Source organism: Gorilla gorilla, chromosome 3, assembly GCF_029281585.2.
Source record: "Gorilla gorilla gorilla isolate KB3781 chromosome 3, NHGRI_mGorGor1-v2.1_pri, whole genome shotgun sequence".
Lineage (NCBI taxonomy): Eukaryota > Metazoa > Chordata > Mammalia > Primates > Hominidae > Gorilla > Gorilla gorilla.
The window spans coordinates 171,760,439-171,774,605 of NC_073227.2; the positions used below are offsets into that span (position 1 = coordinate 171,760,439).

At 34.8% G+C, this 14,167-nt stretch overlaps 1 protein-coding gene across 4 annotated transcripts in view; it reads right to left on the bottom strand.

Annotated features, from left to right (window-relative positions):
* LRBA (LPS responsive beige-like anchor protein) overlaps nucleotides 1-14,167 on the bottom strand; it is a 766,360-nt gene that overhangs the window by 478,968 nt on the left and 273,225 nt on the right. For all 4 annotated transcript variants that reach the window (XM_031010185.3, XM_055385519.2, XM_055385518.2 and 1 more), the window contains exon 36: nucleotides 8,136-8,244. In XM_031010185.3, the coding sequence (XP_030866045.3) occupies nucleotides 8,136-8,244 (109 nt within the window). The remainder of the gene's footprint in view (nucleotides 1-8,135; nucleotides 8,245-14,167) is intronic.

The following is a 14,167-nucleotide window of genomic DNA, read 5'->3' on the forward strand; positions in this document are numbered from 1 at the left end:
TTTTTTTTTGAGATCGAGCCTTGCTCTGTCACCCAGGCTGGAGTGCAGTGGCATGATTCTCAGCTCACCGCAACCTCCATCTTCCACGTTCAAGCAATTCTCCTACCTCAGCCTCCTGAGTAGCTGGGATTACAGGCGCATGCCACCACATTCGGCTAATTTTTGTATTTTTAGTAGAGACAGGGTTTCGCCATGTTGGCCAGGCTGGTCTCGAACTCCTGACCTCAGGTGATCCACCTGCCTCAGCCTCCCAAAGTGCTGGGATTACAGGTGTGACCCACGACACCCAGCCAGATATTTACAGAACATTGCATCCAATAGCTACAGAATACACATTCTTCTCCTCAGCACATGGGTCATTCTCAGGAACAGACCATACGTTAGGTCACAAAACAAGTCTTAAAACACTCAAAAAACCTGAAATATCAAGCATCTTCTCTGACCACAATGAAATATAACTACAAATCAATAATAACAGGAATATTAAAAACTATACAAATATATTGAAATTAAACAATATGTTCCTGAATCACCAATGTAATGATGAAGAAATTAAGAATAAAATTGAAAAACTTCTTCAAACAAATGATAATAAAAACACAACATACTAAAGCATACAGGATACAGCAAAAGCACTATTAAGAAGAGAATTTATAGCTATAAATGCCCGTGTCAAAAAAAAGAAAATCTTCAAATAAATAACCTAATAATGCATCTTAAAGAACTAGAAAAGTAACAGTAAACTGAACTCAAAATTAGTAGAAGAAAAGAAATACTAAAGTTCAGAGCAGAAATAAATGAATTTGAAATGAAGAAAACAATACAGAAGAGTGATTAAACAAAAAGTTGGCTTCTTGAAAAGATAAACAAAATTGGCAACCTTTTAGTGAGACTAAGAAAAAGAGAAGATCCAAACAAATGATATCAGATATGAAAAGGGAGACATTACAACTGATACTGTAGAAATTCAAAGGATCATTAGTGGCTACTATGAGCAACTATATGTCAATAAATTTGGAAAATCTAGAAGAAATGGATCAATTCCTAGATACATAAACCTACCAAGATTGAACCATTAAGAAATCTAAAACCTAACAGACCAATAACAAGTGAAAAGAGTGAAGCCTTAATAAAAAGTATCCCAGTAAAGAAAAGCCTGGGGCCAGATGGCTTCACTGAATTCTACCAAACATTTTAAGAACTAATACCAATCCTACTCTAAGTATTCCAAAAAATAGAGAGGAGGGAAGAATTCCACACTAATTCTACAAGGCCAATATCACCCTGATACCAAAATCAAAGACATATTAAAAAAAGAAAACTATAGGCCAATCTCACTGGTGAATATTGATGCAAAAATCCTCAAGAAAATACTAGCAAGCTGAATTTAAAAATACATTAAAAAGTCATTAATCGTGACCAAGTGGGATTTATCCTAGGGATGCAAGGATGGTTCAATATATGCAAATCAATCAATCAATGTGATACATGATATCAACAGAATGAAGGATAAAAAAATGATCATTTCAATTGATGCTGAAAAAGCATCTGATAAAGTACAACATCCGTTCATGATAAAAACCCTCAAAAAAAAAAACGTGATACAAATGGAATATGCCTTAACATAACAAGCCATATATGACAGACCCACAACCAGTATCATACTGAATGGAGAAAACTGAAAGCATTTCCTCTACGATCTGGAACATGACAAAAACATGTACTTTCACCACTATTATTCAACATAGAACTGGAAGCCTTAGCTAGAGTAATCCAACAAGAGAAGGAGATAAAGAGCATTTAAATTGGAAAGGAGTAAGTCAAATTATCTTTATTTGCAGATGATGTGATCTTATTTTTAGAAAAACCTAGAGTCCACCAAAAAACTATAAGAACTGATAAACAAATTCAGTAAAGTTGCAGTATACAAAAACCAACATACAAAAATGAGTAGGCCAGACATGATGGCTCATGTCTATAATCCCAGCACCTTGTGAAGATAAGGAGGTGGACTGCTTGAGCCCAGGAGTTCGAGACCAGCTGGGCAACATGGTAAAACCCTGCCTCTATAAAAAACACAAAAATTAGCCGGACATAGTGGCACATGCCTGTAGTGCCAGCTACTCAGGATACTGAGGTGGGCAGACTGATTGAGCCCAGAAGTTCAAGGCTGCAGTGAGCTATGACTGTGTCACTGCACCCCAGCCTGGGTGACAAAGTGAGATCCCATCTCAAGCAATCAATCAATATCAGTAGCATATCTATATGCCAACAGTGAACAATCTGAACATGAATTCAAAAAAGTAATCCCATTTACAATAGAAACATACAAAATTAAATACCTAGAAATAAATTTTACAAAAGTGATGAAAGATCTCTATAATAAAAACTATAAATCACTGATAAAAGAAATTGAAGAGAATATAAAAAAATGGAAGGATATTCTATGTTTATGGATTGGAAAATCAATACTGTTAAAATATCCATATTAAACAAAGCAATCTACAGATTCAATGCAATCTCTATGAAAATACTAATGACATTCTTCAAAGAAATAAAACAAAATCCTAAAATTTATGTGGAATCACAAGAGACTCAAAATAGCCAAAGCTATCCTGAGCAAAAAGAATAAAACTGGAGGAATCAGATTATCTGACTTCAAATTATATTACTGAGTTATAGTAACCAAAACAGAATGGTATTAGAATAAAAACAGACACATAAACCAATGGAACAAAAAGAGGACCCAGAAACAAATCCACACAGCTACAGGAAATGAATTTTCAACAAAGGTGCCAAGAACAAACATTGGAGAAAAGACACTCTCTTCAATAAATGGCACTGGGAAAGCTAGTTATCCATATGCAGAAGAATGAACCTTGATCCCTACACCTCACACCGTATGTAAAAATCAAATCAAAATAGATTAAAGACTTAAATCTAAGAATTCACACTGTGAAACTACTACAAAAAAAAACTGAGGAAACTCTCCAGGACATTGGTCTGGGCAAAAATTTCTTCAGTAATACCCCACAGTCACAAGCAACCAAAGCAAAAATGAATAAATGGGATCATATCAAGTTAAAAAGCTACTGCAGAGCAAAGGAAACAGTCAACAAAGTGAAGAGACAACCCATAGAATGGAAGAAAATATTTGCAAAGCTACCCATCTGACAAGAGATTAATAAGCAGAATACGTAAAGAACTCAAACAACTGTATAGGAAAAAGTAATAATCCAATTTAAAAATGGGCAAAATATTTGAATAGACATTTCTCAACAGAAGACATACAAATGGCAAACAGGCACATGAAAAGGTGTTCAGGCCGGATGCAGTGGCTCATGTCTGTAATGCCAGAACTTTGGGAGGCTGAAGCAGGCAGATCAATTGAGGCCAGGAGTTTGGGACCAGCCTGGCCAACATGGTAAAATCCCATCTCTACTAAAAATACAAAAATTAGCTAGGCATGATGGCACAGGCCTTTAATCCCAGCTACTCGGGTGGCTGAGCCATGAGAATCCCCTGAACCAGGGAGGTGGAGGTTGCAGTGAGCCAAGATCGCATCACTGCACTCCAGCCTGCATGACAGAGTGAGGCTCTGAAAAAAAAGAAAGAAAGAAAGAAAAGAAAAGAAAAGAGAAAAGAAAGAAAAAGTGTTCAAGGGCCAGGCACTGTGACTCACACCTGTAATCTCAGCACTTTGGGAGGCTGATGAAGGCAGATCACTTGAGGCCAGGAGTTCAAGATCAGCCTGACCAACACAGCGAAACCCCATCTCTACTACAAATACAAAAATTAGCTGGGTGTAGTGGCATAGGCCTGTAATCCCAGCTACTTGGGTGGCTGAGTCATGAGAATCGCCTGAACCAGGGCAGTGGAGGTTGCAGTGAGCCAAGATCATGTCACTGTACTTCAGCCTGGGCAACATAGCAAGACTCTGTCTCAAAAAAACAAAACAAAACAAAAGGTGCTGAACATCATTGATCATCACAGAAATGCAAATCAAAAGTACCATGAGATATCATCTCACTCAAGTTAAAATGGCTTGTATCCAAAAGTCAGGTAATAACAAACGCTGTCGAGGATGTGGAGAAAAAGGAACCCACATACACTATTGGTGGAGTGTAAATTAGTAAAAACCACCATGAGAACAGTCTGGAGGTCCCTCAAAAAACTAAAATAGAGCTACCATATGATCCAGCTATCCCACTGCTAGGTATATATCCAAAAGAAAGAAAATCAGTATATTGAAGATATATCTGTACTCTCATGTTTGTTGCAGCACTGTTTACAATGGCTAAGATTTAGAAGCAACCTATATGTCCAGCAAAAGATGAATGGATAAAGAAAATGTGGTACTTACACACAATGGAGTACTAGTCAGCCATAAAAAGGAATGAGATTCTTTCCCATTTGCAACAACATGGATGAAAATGGAGATCATTATGTCAAGTGAAATAAGCTATGCACAGAAAGACAAACATCGCATGTTCTCACTTATTTGTGGGATCTAAAAATCAAAACAATTGAACTTGTTCAGTTGAACTCTGAACAATTGAACTCTGAGTTCAAAACAGTTTTACTCAGAGAGACAGTAGAAGGATGGTTACCAGAGGCTAAGAAGGGTAGTGAGGGTGTCACAGGGAGGTGACGATGATCTATAGGTATAAAAAAAATAGAACAAATGAGTAAGATCTAATATTTGATAGCACAACAGGAGACAATAGTCAATAATAATTTAATTGTGCATTTTAAAGCAACTAAAATGGTGTATCTGGATTGTTTGTAACCCAAAGGATAAATACTTGAAGAGATGGATACCCAATATTCCATGATGTGATTATTATGCACTGCATTCTTGTACCAAAATATCTCATGTACTACATAAATATATATACCTACTACGTACCCACAAATATTACAAAGAAAAGAAATAATAAAAAATCAATGACATAATTACACTGAAAAGAATTAACTAAAATGGCTTAGTGGAATTCTATGTCAAAACTCCTTTACTTAAAGAAACATTTCCTTGTTTTTTCCATAATTATTATTTGGCTAAATTTTATACAATACTGCAATAAATAGCCATGTATACCTATCTTTAAATACTATTATTTTTAATTCCTAACAGATATATTCACAAAAATAGGATTACTCAGTAAATGGGTATTTGCATGTTTGTGAGTGTCAATGTAATTCTTTTAATAGCTATGACTATATTGCTTTCCCTTAAGACTAAAAATGTACTTTCCGTTAACAATACAAAAGAACAGCATTGCCCATTTCATCTCCCTTATTCGCTTCAACAGTATGTTATCATTCTTTTTACTGTCTCTCAGTCGAAGAATGGCAAATTGATAGATAATAATTTCTCTAATTTACATAGGAATCCTTTTCATATGTTTACTGGTCACTTTTAGGTTATTTTGTGAATTTCTTATTGATATCATCTGAGTTTCTATTGGGTTGTCTTTCTTATAAGAATTATTAGTACAGTGAATATATTAATCATTTATCAGTCATAGGCATTATGTTTTTCCAAGTTGTTGATGGTATCTTTCCTCCACTTAATGTTATAGGTAGTAATAGATGTCTACTTTTATATTTCTACTTTCTAAATATCCTATATTTTGGTTATCAAATTCACACATATGCCCAAGTTTTACTTTTACAGTTTTCCAAATACGTTTCTAAAGTATTTATCATGTCATCTTCCTCCCTATTGCTTATTTCATCTGGAAGAATTTTAATATATGCTGTCTTTTTAGTGGTGTTTTAATTTCTGGAGAGGCAAGTATATCCCATTACTTTTTCACAAATTGTAGGACTACATTAAAGCATTTATTTTCCCACATTAACTGAATATTTAAATATCCAAATATAATAGTTGTGTCTTAAATTTGTTATAAAGAATATTTAAATGCCAAATCAATTCTACTGTTATTTTAATGGAGTGCTTTACTAATGGATATTGCACTGAGTTTACATACTAACTTGAGAAAAATGAACATTTTTGTGACATAAAATTTTCTCTCTTTGGCTATAAAAGACAGTATGGAGTCTTTTTTCCAGTTGGAAAACTGGAAAAATACAAGTAATGTTGGTATATTAAGTAACAGCATCTTGCCAATGTTAATTTTCTGATCTTGATAACTGTACCAGATTAAGACAGAGAATGTGCTTAGGAAATTTCCACTGAAGTATTTTGAGGTAGAAGGGAATCCTGACTTTAACTTACTCTCAAAATTCAGAAAAACAAAGCATAAACAGAAAGAGAATAAATGTCATAAAAATTTAACAATCACAAGATCTGGAAGAACAGTGAATAGGAGTTCCTGCTTTATTCTTACAACTTTCCTGAAAGCCTCAAATTATTTCAAAACAAAAGACTGATTCTGTCTCTCTCTCCCTCTCTCTCTCTCTCTCTCTCACACACACACACACACACACACACACACACACACACACACACCCCTCAAGACCCCAAGACAGACTATCCAGCATGGAATTAGTTTATATTTTATCTTATTTGCTTTAATAAAATTTTGTAGCCTCATTCCAAAGAGCATGTGTACTTTTCTTGCAGAATTTGGCCCAAAACATTGTTTTTGTCATATTTATGAATACACTGTATTTCTGATTTCCATTCTTAGCTGGTTACTGACTGTCAAAGAAAAGCTATTAATTTTTTGCACAACTATCTCATACCTAATAACCTCACCAAATTCTCTTATTAACTCTGGTAGAAAAATGTTCAAGATCCAGGTACACCTCAGGACACAGGAATTAGATTTTCCTAGACCACAGCATTAGAAATTTGAAAGTAATCTTCTTTCTTTCTTTACTAGCATTTATATTAGCTGTATCTTGCACTTGCAAGAACATCAAAAAATATGTTAACAACAGTGACAGTAGGTATCACTCATTTTTCCTGATTTTAAAAGAGATGACTTTAATCATTTAAAATGATATTTAATAGTCTTTACCATATTTGTATTGTTTTCTTATATAAATCTTTTTCTCTGAGTTTTAATAGGGCTGGCAGCTAACAATCATCCTATGCTTTTTTTCTACCTTTACTGATATCTTCATGTTTTTTCTATTTTTAATTTGTTGATATAATTTATTTTGCAGGTAGATATCCTAAAGAAAACAATTTTGTAATTCCAGTAAAAATTTTCAGTCATCATACTATATAATTCATTCTTTATATTGATAAATTATGTTATTTAAAGTTATAGTTTAAATTTTGTACTTATATTCTTAAGTGAAATTGGTGTTCTAGAGTTTTATTTTTCTAGAATAATTTTCAGATTTGCTGGCTGTATAAAATTCACTTGGAAGATTTTTCATCTTTTCTAATGTACCAGAAAAATGTCAGCAACATATGAGTTTATCTGTTCTTGATATGTTAGAAGCCATACAGTGCTTTTAAATATTTTTCCAATTCTATAGCAAATGTACTACTTGTCAAATTTTCTAGTTCACCTTAGGTGAATTTGGGTCATTTCTATAGCTACAAAACCATTAATTTCCTCTAGAAATTTGTATTTCTTATACATGTTCAGGCACAACTACTGAGATAAGCAATGGTCCCAGGATGGGTTTATCACTTAGTCCTCTCCTATGAGAATCCAAGGAGAGAGGTGTATGCTCCCTCATTTCCTCAGCTACAAATACTGTTACGCTCTCAAACCCTAAAGACAGAGAAATTTCACACCTCTGTGTTCAGCTCCTCTCTAGAAACCTGGATGATCTTACCTTTGCCATAGAGATTTTCATTTCTGGCTAACTAGCTCTGTTTTGTCCAGAAAGGGCCAACTCCTTCACCAGTTTTCTTTATAGGAAAACCATGAGAGCCAAGACTTACCTCTGATTATTAAGATTAGATCAGCCAAACAAGAAGCTTCTCTGATCAAGCTTCTGTGGTAGCTCAACTACAATTGAGACAAGAGGGCTAAAGAGACATGTACTATCTCCCAGAACCCCCATGACTCTCCTATAAACCTAGATTTTAATTTTTTGATGACATATACTATGTTTCTTTGGACCTGCCATTTTACCGGGACAATTTCTCATGATTATCATTAAAAAACGGTAACTTCCGCACACCAACCACATATGTAACCTACCTCAAATTCCGCATGTCTGTGAATATCTTCTGCTCTCTGCCTGCTCAAGATAAATTCAGCTTCATTTGCTACTCTTACTAGATGATCCTTCATTGTCTGGCTAAGCAACCTGTAAGAAATGAATGTTATCAAATAAATATATGTATACACACACAACATAAATGATTATTCACTGCTTACGGTGGAGAGGAAGGAATACTTACTTTCTTCTTTTGACATCATACACAATGAGGTACCATTATTTCACGCTAAATAATTGAGGAATGTAACAACAGCAAAAGGTTACCTTTCTGGCAATAGCAGATTAGCTTCTATCAGACTAGCCATGTAACAAAAGCAACTAAAAATACTGGATTAAAGTTGTGTTTTAATCTTTTAAAATGCACTGGAAAGTTACCAAGGCAGCCAAAATTAACCAGTGAAGATCACAGAGAAGAAAGCACACAAAAGACAATCAGTGTGACTTTTTACATTAAGGCATTTGCTATTCCCAAGTGAGAACAGAAAAGCTACACAGACCTGTCACCAGTCTCACAAAGATAAATACAAAAAAATTGAGGTTCGCAGTCCGTCAAGGTGGAGGAGTCCTGGTAGACTACCCAAGAGTTACAGCAGGAATCAAGTGTACCCCAGAAAGCAAGAAATAGACCAGGACTCAAAACACTGAAACAGACCTTCAGAGATCTGGTGATTGGTATTTAGGTTAACTGGCAGCCAAAAAGCTAAGCAAAGCTTTCAGGGTGGGGACAAAAAAAATCAGAAATACCAATGCAGGAGGGCCATGGCAAAACCCCAGGTTTTCAGAGTACCTCAGAAGGGCTACACACTAGGAGAAGGCAAACAAAATAGGCCAAACTCTCAGAAGAACTTAAAAATAAAAACCCAGCCTTGAGTCAGCTCAGACCCTAAATTAATACAATCAGCTATTAGTCTAACTGCTAATCAGAAACCAAAAGGAAGTCCTTTCTAAAGGAAGATAATATCATAGAGACTTAAATTTACCCTTGCAATTTTAAAATACAATTTTCAGCATTCAGTCACCAATTAACAGGCACAAGAGACAATATCATACGAATGGAAACTAAATAGAAACTGGCTCACATCTGGACATTGAAATAAATATAGTTAATATGTTTAGAACTAATTGTGTAATAGAGAATTCCAGTAAAGAATGAAAACTGTAGAAGTACTGAAAAAAAATAAATAAATATAAAAATAGATTTACTGGGTTATTAAGCTCAGCCAAAAAAGGAAAAAATTAACTGAAAGATAGGTCAATGACAACTAGACTGAAACACAGTAAGAAATATTAATGAAAATTGAACAAAATAAATAACAGACATATAGGACATAGTAAAAGCATCTAATATAAGGGTATCTGTAGTATAAGAAAGAGTAGATACATAATTAGAAAAAAGCAATATTTGAAGAGATAATGGCCAAGATTTTTCAAAACTGGGAAAAAACACTGAGCCATATGTTGATGGAGTGCTACAAAACCCAAGCGGGGTTTTTAAGGATACCCTGCTTAGGCAGTAATAGTAAAACTATCAAAGAAAAAAATTCTTAATAGCAGACAGTGGGAGAGGCCTTCAAAAGAGCAACAATAAGTCTAATGGAAGCCAGATAAGAATGCAATGACCTATTTGAAATACTAAACAAAAATACCATCTAAAAGGCCAGGCCAGTGGCTCACACCTGTAATCCCAGCACTTTGGGAGGTCCAGGCAAGAGGATCACATGAGGCCAGTAGTTCAAGACCAGCCTTGGCAATGTAGTGAGATCCCATCTCTACCAAAAAAGTTTTTTTTAATTAGCGAGGCATGGTGGTGCATGCCTATGGTCCCAGCTACTCAGGAGCCTGAGGCAGAAGGATCACTTGAGTCCATGAGTTTCAAGTTATAGTGAGCTATGATCACAGCATGGCACTTCAGCCTGAGCAACAGAGAGAGATCCTCTCTCAAAACCAACCAACCAACCACCTAAGAATTCTATCCTCTTCAAGACCAGCCTGGGTAACATAGTGAAACCCTGTCTCTATTAAAAATATAAAAATTAGCCAGGCATGATGGCAGGTGCCTATAATCCCAGATACTAGGGAGGCTGAGGTGGAAGAATGGCTTGAACTTGGGTGGCGGAGCTTGCAGTGAGCCCAGATTGCACCACTGCGCTCCAGCCTGGGTGACAGAGCGAGACTCTGACAGAACGAATGAACGAACGAATGAACAAATGAATGAACGAAGGAAAAAGAGAGAGAGAGAGAGAGAGACAGAAAAGAAAGAAAAGAAAAAAGAAAAGAAAGAAGAAAGAAAGAGAGAGAGAAAGAAAGAAAAGCATTCTATCCTCAGTAAGTATCCTTCAATAATGAGATTTAAAGGGTCAAGAGTATACCACTGTGGGAAAAAAAAAAAGAGTATTTTTCTGAACTTCCTTTATCCACCTAAATGGAGAAGCTCCCAAAAGAATTTAGCTTTCATCAATGCCTTCCCAGGGAGTTTTGCAACCAAGGAAGATTGACTATTGTCAATAAAGATGAGAAGTTAGTACCAGAATAAGAAATTATCTAAATAGACATTGTTACAAAACTATAATATCACTTAACTATTCTCCTAAGGCCCCACTTACTGTTCGCAAAATCATTAGCTTTCCCAAATGTGCCCTTCATTACCTCACTTTTACCCTATTAAAATGGCATGTATATAACCCCAAATTCTAACCCCCTCCTCAAGTCACATTTTTCTCTGAATCTTTTTTTTTTTTTTTTTTTTTTTTTCTGAGACGAAGTTTCGCTCTGTCACCCAGGCTGGGTATAATGGCACAATCTCGGCTCACTGCAACCTCCGCCTCCTGGGTTCAAGCGATTCTCCTGACTCAGACTCCTGAGTAGCTGGGATTACAGGTACTCGCAATCATGCCAGGCTAATTTTTGTATTTTTAGTAGAGACAGGGTTTCACCATGTTAGGCAGGGTGGTCTTGAACTCCTGACCTCAGGTGATCCGCCCGCCTCGGCCTCCCAAAGTGCTGGGATTTCAGGTGTGAGACACAGCAGCCAGCCGAATTCTGATAGACTTATGACTAAAAATAGGTCTTTATTCTTGCTAAGCTGTGTTTGTCTGTTTAATTCACAGGTCCCCAAACAACAAACCTAAGAGGGTAGAGGAAAACTTTTCCTCATCATCAAAAGCAAAATAAGAACATTCCATGACAAATAAAATAGGGAGAATTTGTCACCAGCCAACCAACATACTTCACAAGGATGAAAAATAATATAAGATTGATACAAGTCAAGGAAAACAATTGGAGCAATGAAAATGACAAACGTGGGTAAATCTAAAAGTATACTGAATATTTACAATAATTATGTAACTTCTAGAATTAAAAAATACTGCAATCTAAAATATATAACCACAGTATACAAGGCAAGAGAAACCAACTGAATTAGTGTTATAAGTTTCTTGTGTCATACATGGATTGGCAAAAGAATCAGTTTATGTAAGATGTTAATTATAATATTCATACTACAATCTCTGGGTAACCACTAAAGGTATTTAAAATAATATATAACCAACAAGCCAATGGGAAAAAAATTAAGCAACAAATACTTAGCTCAAAAGAAGGAAAAAAAAAAGAAACACAAGATGTGGAGCAAATATAAAGGACATAAATAATAAGATGATAAATTTTAACCTAAACGTATCAGAAATACATAGAAAGTAAACATTTAGTAGTAAAATTATTGTCAAATCAATTTTTTAAAGCATATGATGCTTGTAAGTGACACGATTTCAATATAAGGTTAAACAAAGATTGAAAAGTATAATTTCAGAAAACATGAACAATTTTTAAAAGCTAAAAGGTAATAAACTTTTTTTAGTATGAGAAGCAAACAGAAATAAAACCTGTTAAATTAATAAAAGGATAAATGAACTAGAGATACAGAAATTTAGTATTTTGAGATTCTAAATTTGTATGCTCTTAAGAATATGGCCTACTACCAGATATAGAATATATAAAGCTATAGAATATTTTTTAACCTGACCTGACTGACATATCGAGAACATTATACCCAGTAAGTGAATAATAAATATTATTTTCAGGTACACATGGAACGTATTAAAAAAACAGGCAAAATGCGGGGTCACAAAGCAATTTACAGTGAATTTCAAATGATGGAATCATACTCAGTATGTTCTTTGATACATTTCAATTAAACTAGAAATAACAGGATACAGATCACTCTGCAAGAAGCTCTAAGCTGACCACTGACTTTCCTAACCTCCTGGTATCCACAGCATTATGTAATCTTCCCCTTTAGAGTGTAGGAAGGAGATGGCGCTTGCCTCGAAGCAAGAAAATATGGCAACAATGAAGGAATAACACTTCAATAATTACATTAAATAAGATGGTAACTTGCATCTTGCTAGCAGACTCTATTGACGCTCTCCCTTAATGGCTTAGCTAAAGAAAGCTGCCATGTTATGAGCTGCCCTGTGTAAAGGCCTCCATGGCAAGGAGCTGAGTAGAGCCCCAGACAACAGCCCGCAAAGAATTCAGACTCTCAGTCTAATGACTCAAAAGGAAGTGAATCCTGCCAACAATCACATGATCATGGAAGCAGATCCTTTCCTAGAAGGAAGTGAATCCTGCCAACAATCACATGATCATGGAAGCAGATCCTTTCCTAGTCAAACATCAAATAAAACTGCAACTCCGGCCAGCACCTTAATTGCAGCCTTGTAAGTGAACCTGAAGGAGAGGCCCAGCTAAGCCATGCCTAGGATTCCTGACCAAGAAAAATTGAGAAAACAAATGTATGTTTCTTTAAGGCTAAGTTGTGATAATACTGTTAACACAGCAGTCGCTAAGTAATATCATTTCATGTCTAAAAATTAAAGAATGCACCTCTGAAAAAAACCCACACATAAAAGAATACATCATAATGGAAATTAGGAAACGTTTGCAGTAAAACATAGTAAAAACAATGTGCCAAAATCTGTGGATTTAGATAAACCTTAAACCAATGCTTAGAGGGAAATTGACACACTGAATAAAAACAATAAAGAAGAAAAAAATTGTCAAAATAAATTATGTAAGTATTGAACTGAAGAAATCAGAAAAAGAACAGCCAGTGAACACTGAAAGTTAAATAAGGATAAGAACAGAAATTAAATAGAAAATAAAAATACACTTTAGAAGATAAAGTTAAAAGTTAGTTATTTGAAATACTGAAAAAATCCAAAAGAAATATGTAAACAATTAAAAGTAATAATTGAATTTAGGAGGGTCATTGGATTTAAGGCAAATACACAAAAATCAACTAGATTATATGTATAGGTTACTAACAAAGTAAAAATGGTTTTTAAATACTATTTTGAAAAGCATTCAAAACCATCAAAATATGTAGGAAAAAGAAACAAAAATGTGCTAGAATTCTGCATGTCAAACAGAAAGAATGGTAAAAAAAAAAAAAAGTTAAAACTTAAAGAAAAAAGTATACCATGTTCATGAAAGGGAAAGGCTTGTATTAAAGATATCAATTCTCCACAAAGCTATTTATAGATACAGTCCAATCAAAATCCTAGCAGGTCTTTCTGCATAATCTGATGAGTTCAAATTTAATTCTAAAATCTATAGAAAATGTAAACAAACAAGAATACATGAGACATTCTTAAAGAGGGGAAGAGAGATGATAATAATGATAATGATATTAAAAGACTTATAAGTAAGATGGTCTTTTCCAAAAACTGGTCTTAGATCAATCAACTGATGCTCATATGGACAAATTAACCCTGACTTCTACCTCAAACCATACAAACAAACCAGTTCCAAATGAATCCTAGATAAGACCTAAAGATTTCAGGAAGTTTAAAAAGTTTCTAGAAGACTACATAAAAGAGCATCTTCCTGACTGGGTCAATGTAAAGACTTACTGCACCAAACAAAAATACATGAAACATAAGAAAAATAGTGACAAAATGAACTACATCAAAATTTAAAGACTTGTGCTTATGAAAGCCACCACTAAGAGAAT